The sequence below is a fragment of the Pteropus medius genome, unplaced genomic scaffold (genome assembly GCF_902729225.1).
Source record: "Pteropus medius unplaced genomic scaffold, Ma_sr-lr_union100, whole genome shotgun sequence".
NCBI lineage: Eukaryota > Metazoa > Chordata > Mammalia > Chiroptera > Pteropodidae > Pteropus > Pteropus medius.
The window spans coordinates 695,190-703,471 of NW_024350326.1; the positions used below are offsets into that span (position 1 = coordinate 695,190).

At 54.4% G+C, this 8,282-nt stretch overlaps 1 protein-coding gene across 1 annotated transcript; it reads left to right on the forward strand.

Annotated features, from left to right (window-relative positions):
- Positions 1–5,170: 5,170 nt before the first annotated feature.
- On the forward strand, positions 5,171–8,066 carry KLK7 (kallikrein related peptidase 7). Its single transcript, XM_039839587.1, has 3 exons — positions 5,171–5,573; positions 5,782–5,918; positions 7,277–8,066. The coding sequence occupies exons 1-3, from the start codon at positions 5,276–5,278 to the stop codon at positions 7,430–7,432; spliced, it is 591 nt and encodes a 196-aa protein (XP_039695521.1). The 5' UTR covers positions 5,171–5,275; the 3' UTR covers positions 7,433–8,066.
- The last annotated feature ends 216 nt before the right edge of the window (positions 8,067–8,282 follow it).

Genomic DNA, 8,282 nt, shown 5'->3' on the forward strand with positions numbered 1-8,282 from the left:
ACAACCTCCTAACACTGCAATATTCAAAATATGGTAGTAACCATTGACTACAAATTTTCATCATACGGGTCTATTTTTAGCTCTTGGGATTTGGCCCGCCGGTCTTCGTCCGCTAACTGCTGTTTCAGAAATACGTAATGACATATTTAAGAAGGAAACGATGGCTCAGCAGAAACAAAGCTGTCTTTTCTTCTAGCGTCTTGACGTGAATCCCAGGGGAGAACTCTGGTTGGTCAAGCTTGACCAGAGCCCACTTCTTGGATCAGTCATTATTTCTAGGGAGGAAGCAGGGTTCTCGTTGGCCTGGGAAGGTCAAGACTCGGGGTTCTCGCCAACTTGGAGGTATGCATAATTAATAGGCCCATGAGGTTCTGGACCTGTTTTTAGTCACGTGAGTCTCTAAAGGTGTGTGTGGGGGGGTCCCGGAAATATTTCTTTCACAGAGTGTGGGTTTATGCCATGGCGATGCCGTGAGAATCCCCAGCATTCGAATTCTGCCCCTTCTGCCTCCTGACCTGAATGACTTTGCTCAAGCGACCTAATCTCTTTAAACTGCCCTTTTCTCATCTATAAAAATGGAGAACACAGCGCCGACTTGAACGTAGGTGAGGAATAGCGGCAAGGTCCGAGAAGCTCCCGACACATCACGCACAGCAGGTACAAGAAATAGAAGCTTCTCCATTCGGTGGGTGGATTCCGCGACTGTTAGGTGCCCGCCCACGTCCCCGGCTTAGGAACTTAACTTGGATTTATTTGCTCAGTATGGGATCCACTCGGGTGTAGTGTTCGTTAATAGACTTTATTTTGCAAGTTTTGAGAACAGATGAATCCAGGTGGCGTGTAGAGTTGATGAAGATAGAAATTGTCTTGGGCTGAGGGTAAAGCTGGGATTGGGGCTAGCATGTTAAGATCGGTGTCAGACGTGAGTCAGACGTGAGTCGGAGGTGGGTACGTGGCAAGGATGTCGGTGTGGGCTTCCTGGAATAGGACAGGGGCGGAGACTGAAGTCTGAGGCGTGTGTGGGGCCAGCTTCGGAACTGAGCCTACGGTGACATCTAGTGTTTGGCTTATAGTTCGGGGGTTCGGGGCCCAAGTCAAGAGTCAGGGTGAAGGCTGGGTGAGGTGTGAGTTGTAGCTCGAGTTGGTATTTGAGGTCAGGAGCTTGATCAGGAAGTAGATACCACGTCGAGGTATAAATTGAACCTGGTCAAGGATAAATCATAACCGAAGGTTACGATTAGGTATCAGCTGAGGATTCCAGCTAAGCCTCGGGCTCGTGTCGAGATTGGTGTTGAGAATCATGTCAGAGCAAAGATTGGAATGAGAACTGTAGTGGGAGTCAGGTCTGAGGACTTTCTCGGCCCGTCACAAGCTCATGACCCCATCTAGCCATGATCATCAAGCAGGAGAGAGACCCTGCCATCCTAAAACCTCACCCTCTCTCGCCATGATGTCCACGCAACTCATCGCTGAGGCTTGTCGACGTTCTCTCCTGAAAGCCTCTTGAATCCATCCACACCCTCATCGCCATCTCCACCTCCCGAAGGGCCTGGTCCGCGTCACCATCACCTCTCGTCTGAACGACAGCGGTGGCCTCCTCATGCCTCCCCATCCCCTTAAAATTCCATCCTTCACACAGCAGCCGGGTTGATATTCTGAAAAGACAGATCTTGTTATGCCGCTCGCCTGACTCAAGTCCAAGTAAGTGGTCCGCCATCGTCTACAAGACAAAGGCGAGCTCGCCGCGACCTACAAGGCCCGTCCTCCCTTGCTTCCAGCCAGCCTGTGTTCTCTGACCCCCACCCATGTGTCCCTTCCACTTCGGGACCTCTGCACGTGCTGCTTCCTGTACAAGACGTAGACTCCATGCCCCTTCCATTTTCTTCCGGGTCATGCTTCCTGTTCTTTCCGCTCTTGGCATTGTATTTCTTCTTCTGCACTTGACTTTCGGTTCCTCGAAGGAGGGGACTCTGTCCGCCTTCGTGCTACCATATCCTCAGCACCTAGCCCCGCCTGGTAGACAGCTGGTGCTCAGGGCGTATTTCTTAAGTGTACAAAGGACCGGGTCTGAGAGAGGGTGTGGGAGGAGGGCTGGCGGCAGAGCTAGCACTGGATGTGGGGTTGGCTTGGTTGGCTATTGGGGTTCCAGAGAGAGATTCCAGTGACAGTTGGATTCAGGTTCATGGTTTAAGATCAGATGTGGGGTCTGACTTGAGATTCGAGCTCTATGTTGAGGTCTTAGTGGAAAGATTTTGACTGCGGAAACCAAAAATAAATGAAAGAAAGGGGATCCGTGGAGGGTGAGTTCCCCAGCTCAGCAGCCTCCTCGAAGACCCGGGTTATGTCCACCTCAGTTTGGCCGTCTGCAGAGCTACGCCTTGGTCCACCAGCCGCCTCCCTCCGTGGTCCCAGGAGGGCTGCCTCACTTCCAGAATTTACATCCAGCGGGGACACCATCTAACAGAGTGAAAAAAAAATAATAATCCTTTTAGTGTCTTTTAGAAGTGGCCCAGTGGTCTTCTCCCCCATCCTCACTGGCCAGGAGCACCACGAGTCATCACCAGCGAGCATTATGTGGCTCCCGTGCTCGGCGCAGTCAGCCTTCTTTGTGGTCACGATGAGGATACGAGATTATCCAAACAAAATCTACTTCCCGATGGAAGAGCAGAAGGAGAGAAGGCTGGGGTAGGCAACGACACTGTCTACGATAGGTCGAATTATGGGACAAAGGTAGACTTGGGTGAGGTGTCAGGAGTGGGATAGGGTTCGGACTCAGAGATGAGGAAGGGGGTCACATTTTGGGGTCCAATTTAGAAGTGGGGCTCAACCCCACTTTTAGGAATTTGCCTTCGAGCAATAATCAGACATTGGGTCCCATCTCACTCAACGAAAAGGCCCAAGTCCAACACTGGTTCTCAAGGCCCTGTGTCATCTGAGCCCTATTATGTTCCTGACACCTCTGCCCACCCGTCTCCCCTTTGCTCATCCAGCGACAGTCAAAAGGCCTTCCCTGCGAGAACATTCTAGGTCACCCCTTGCCCGCTCACCTGCCTGTTTGCTGTGTCTGAAACTCACTGCCACCAAGTAGCCATGTGAACCCATCCGCCACCTCCTTTAAGGTTTTGATCAAATGTTATCTTCACGTCGAGTCTCTCCAACTTCCCCTCATATTATAACCCACAGGTCCCAAGAGCAGAAGTGACCCATAATCAATTCCCTGTCCCCTTTCATGGTCTTATTTTCCTCGGTAGCCCTTACTGCCACCTAACAAACTGCATTTTGTGTACTTATTTTTCAAGGGCTCCGCCCACTAGAATGAAAGCCTGTAAGAGGGTATTTTCGATGTTTTGTTGAAACTGGTGTCCCCAGCGGCCAGAATCGTTTCCGGCACAGGGAAAATGCTCGGTGGACACTTCTCGAAGGAATACCATGAGCGAAGACAAATAGACAAGGAAATTCCTTCCGGCATTATTAGCATTAAAACTTCTCAAATGGACTTGAATCTGAAACGGATGACATAAATCAGAATAAAACGGTAGCAGAATATTATGCGATAGTTGAACAGTCTCTTGAACAATATCTTGTTCAAGACATTGTATAGAGTAAATAAAAGGTGACATAAACGTTTAGTCCACACATTTTGTTGTCCACACGTGATATACGTAGGAACGTGCGTATAACGTGAGAACGCACGCTGAGAGAACAGTAAGGCTTCGGTGCGCGGAGGTAGGAAAGCCGCCTCTTGCTCACTCCTACCCCCATAAAATCCGGTTGAGGTCGAGTTCAGGCTCAAAGACACCAATAGGATTCAGGCCGGACGAGTTCCCACCAGCTGGTCAGAGTTAGGGCGCAGAGTCTGGGTTACCCCTGAGACAGGGGGTGAAGGCAAGAAGCATGGCCACGGAGGAGGACCAGGGCCCGAAGCCCATTCCTGAGCCCTGCCCCTCAGAGCCAGAGCCAGCGCCGGTCCTGCCCTCGCTGGGTCGCTGCGACCAGGGCCAGAATGTGCGCGGTCGGACCGGCTGGGTACCACCCCCACCCGGCCCCAGTAGGGAGGGCGGAGGGAGAGGGAGGGTGCCGGCCAACTGCTTTCGCTGCCTCAGGGGTTCCGGATAACCGCAAGTGCAGGAAGGGGGCGTCCCAGAGCCGGCTCCACCTGCACCGCAGGTGCTGGGGGCGGGGGTAGGGGTGTATGGGTACGTTCTGCGCAGTGGGCTGGATGTGTGCTGGCTCCGACCGAGCTCCGGATCCCAGATCGACTCCCCAGGAGGAGTGGGCGGGGAGGAGGCTGGCTGGACCAACTGACTCAACGCCGAGCTTTCGGGGGGGCCGGGGAGGGGGGTCCAGGAACCGGAAGTTCGAAACTTCCCGGCCCGGGGAGAAAGCGATCAGACATTACAGACCATGTGGCGGGGAGGCCAAATCCCGGGTCCCCGGGCGAAGGGAGTCTGGGGGCCCCGAAGCCCGCGTCCGAGGGGGGTCGGGCTTAGCGGATGGGCTCCTGAGTCCGACGGGGGAGGGCCTGCAGGCCAGGACTCTTTGTTTTCTGAACTCTTCAGCCTTTCCAGCCCCAGAAGAAGACACCTTTATTCTGCCTGGCAGCCCCACAGAGTCGGAGGCCAATGGCAGGACCCCTGCCCGCGGCGATCCTGCTGCTGTCCTTAGCCCTGGGATTTGCTGCACAAGGTAAGGGCTGGACTGGGTGGCCTGACCTGACCCCCGGGCATGTAGCGTTCCCATCTGGCCTTCCCAAGGGGTCCCTGAGTCAGGAGCCCTCCCCTGCAGCAGCTTCCTCCCATGAGGATGAGAGCCTCTTCTGCCTGCGCCCCGGTTCTCGCTCGGGTCGCGTCCAGACCAGACGCTCCCCTGGGCTTCTGAGCAGGCTCCCTCGATCCCTCCGCGCGCGCACCTGCAGCGCCTGCGCGCCGCTCTCTGTTTCCGCCTCCGCCCGCCTCTTGCCAGCTCTGTCTCTGCGAATCCATCCGCTGATGCCTCGGCTTTGCTCCGAGGCCGGATGCTCGCAGCCCAGGTCCTTCTCCATGTCTCCATCTAGACCGAGATGAAGGCGATAGGATTATTGGTGGAGTCCCATGTACAGAGGGCTCCCATCCCTGGCAAGTGGCCCTGCTCAAGGGCAGTCAACTCCACTGCGGCGGCGTGCTGGTCAACGAGATGTGGGTGCTCACCGCCGCCCACTGCAAGATGAGGCAGGTGGCGGCAGCTCTCACTCTCCCCCGGGTCTCCATCTCCTGTCCCCGGGTCCCTGTCCCCCGTTATGGGTTCCTGTCCCTCCCTCCCGCAGTCACAGGGTCTCTCTTCTCCCAGTGAATACAACGTGTTCATGGGCAACGATAGACTGAGCAGTTGGAGAGCGCAGAGGATCAGGGCCACCCGGTCGTTCGTCCATCCAGAGTACTCCAGGCAAACGCACGTCAACGACATCATGCTCGTGAAGCTAAGTAGCCGGGCCAGGCTGTCATCCACGGTGAAGAAAGTCAACCTTCCCACCCGCTGTGAGCCCCCTGGGACCACGTGCACCGTTTCTGGCTGGGGCACCACCACCAGCCCTACCGGTGAGACGGCTCAGCGACCCGGGAGCCCTGGGCATTGGCCCCCTACGCCCCAGAACCGAAAGTCCGGGCCCCCGGCCTGTCCTCCCTCAGACCCAGGGGTCTAGATGTTAGTCCCCTTTTCGTGACCCCTTTTCCAGATCCTCTCCCCATTAACACCCAGGCGACCCCTGGCCCAGGCCTCTAACTGACCTGCCCCGTCCCCCACCAGTGACCTTTCCCAAGGAGCTCATGTGCACGGATGTCAAGCTCATCTCCTCCGAGGCGTGCAGGAAGGTTTACAAGGACCTGCTGGGAAAATCCATGCTGTGTGCAGGGATCCCCAACTCCAAGACCAACGCCTGCAATGTGAGAGCCCCCTCCCCCGCCCCGCACCCCACTCTGGGGCCTGGGCCCCCCGCCTCCTCTCTCTCCCCCCCACCCCCGGCCTGGGGGATCTGGGGGCCTGGCCCTGGTGCTGAGCCTTCCCTCACCCTCCCAGTTCTGCTTTCCTGGCTCCCCCCACCCACTTCTCCGTCTGCGTCAGAGTTGGGGCCGTGGGGGCTGGTGTGGCCCTGGGCACGGACACATGGATGAAGGGAAGGGACTGGGAAAGATGGAGACAAGACTCAGGAAGGGGAGTGAGGCCCTGGCCACGAGCCCAGACTTTAAGGGGGCGCGGAAAACTCAGTCACCAAGATCAGTCGTATTCTAATGCAGTATTGTTTTAAAGGCCATGCAAAAAAATCCACAATGAACAAAATTTTTAATAAAGAGAGGTCAGTGTTACTGGATTTTCCATTTGCCTCGGGCTCCCACGTGGTTCAGCCCAGTACAGTACCTAAAATTCAGATACTGTGTTTGTCATGGACTTTTTTCATATTAAATTTAATTATTTCAGTATTACATTAAAATAGTATTTATTGCCATCGCTGAAATTTCGGGCCAAAGCTAATATCTTACCTCACCCGGACCCTGGTTCTGGGGAAAGAGAGAGTTCGTTTTATTTCCCTCCATCTCTGCCTCAATCCCCACCCCCTCCATGTTTCTCTTATGCCCTCCTCCCCCTTGTCCGTCTCTGCCTCTCTCTGCAGGGTTGGTATGTGCGAGGGGACAGGGGAGTGCGCTGTAGAGATGGGGGGCGGGGTTCGCCTTTTCCCCCCGAGGGCGGGCCTGATGCATGAACGTACAGGCTGTGCAGGGACACGAAGCCCCACACTCAGGACAGCCCCACACTTGGTTTAACGCCTCTTGCCCTCTTGCAATTCATAACTCTGGAACGGGGAGGGGGGGCGCACTTTTATTTTGCACTGGGGCTGTGAATTAGGTGGTCGGTCCTTGTGCTGGTTTCCAGGACGACCCTGCCCCCTTCCCTGGGTAAGGGGCGTGTGTCCATTCCTTGGGGATGAGGCTCCTTCTCCCACTGGCTTGGCCCAGAGGGTCTCATGGTGGCGCTGACTCCCAGAAGCCCCGCCCCCTCCCTGTGATTGGTCCATTGGCCGAGGCTCCATCCAATGTCTTCAGAGAACCAGGGGTGTCCTCTCCAGAGTTAGCAATACTTCTTGCTCTCTCCTTGGTCCGCAGAGACAATAGGTCTCTTCCTATTGGCCAGCGTGGAAGACTGGGGTCTGGCAGGACAAAGACCGGGTGTATGAAACTCGGGGGTATATGAGACTCAGGGCTGGCAGGTGTGAAGCCGAAGTTAATCTACTCTCTTTGTCCTCCAGGGCGACTCCGGGGGACCACTGATATGCAGAGGCACCCTGCAAGGCCTGGTGTCCTGGGGAACTTTCCCTTGTGGCCAACCCAACGACCCAGGTGTCTACACCCAGGTCTGCAAGTACACAGACTGGATAAACCAGACTATAAGAAAGCATCGCTGATTGTCCAAACTCCCATCTCTCCATCCGCACTCCCTCGACAGGACAGCCACCGAAAAGAGGATGTCAATGACCTATGGGTCTATTTGACTTTACCTTCCTTAAAGTCTTATCGAAACCTCAACAATATGTGCATAAAGCAATTAAATCAACAACAACAACAAAAAAAAAACCCTTAAGATCAAAATAAGAAATACAAACACCTCAGTGCTGGTGAAGATGCGGTGAGACCAGCAACCTCCACCACTGGAACTGTAAATTGGTACAATTGTTACGGAAGGCGGTTGGGCAAGATTGATCTAGCGCCTTATTCACCCCCTTTGACCCAGTAATTCTAGTAAATCCAAAACGTGGGCAAAGTTTTAATTCTTCAAAACCTTATTTGTCATGGCGAAACCGTGGAAACACCGAACATGTCCCAAATTAGCGGATTGTTTAAGTAAACCAGAAACTGATTTGTGACAAGGACATACGTGAAGCCGTTCAGGATAACAATTGTGCAGCGTTGTGCGTGTCTCGAGAGACCATTTATGCTACCTGATGTGAAATGAAGAAAGGAAGAGACAGACACATACACGCCTGCGATCTTCGCCGTGCAAAACGAAATATTCACAGAATAAAAGTTGAAAGAACGTGTCGCAGGCTGCGTGGGGTGCATCCTTCCCTCCACTTCCCTTTCTGTGCCTGTGCACTTTCGTGAGCGGATGATACACGTGGGGTCTCTGAAGAGCTGGGGGCGGGGCGGGGGGGAGGAGAAGAAGGCAGGAAGGAAAGACATGCTACTTCATCAGGGTACAAAAGGATGTGAAATGGTTCTGAGCCTTTCCCAGGTGACAAACTAGGAGAGGAGGAG

Coding starts and splice junctions, on each gene's coding strand:
- KLK7 (XM_039839587.1), top strand. CDS start 5,276: ATGGGTTCCTGTCCCTCCCTCCCGCAGTCACAGGGTCTCTCTTCTCCC. Junction 5,574..5,781: donor CACCACCACCAGCCCTACCG/GTGAGACGGCTC, acceptor GTCCCCCACCAG/TGACCTTTCCCAAGGAGCTC. Junction 5,919..7,276: donor CCAAGACCAACGCCTGCAAT/GTGAGAGCCCCC, acceptor TTTGTCCTCCAG/GGCGACTCCGGGGGACCACT.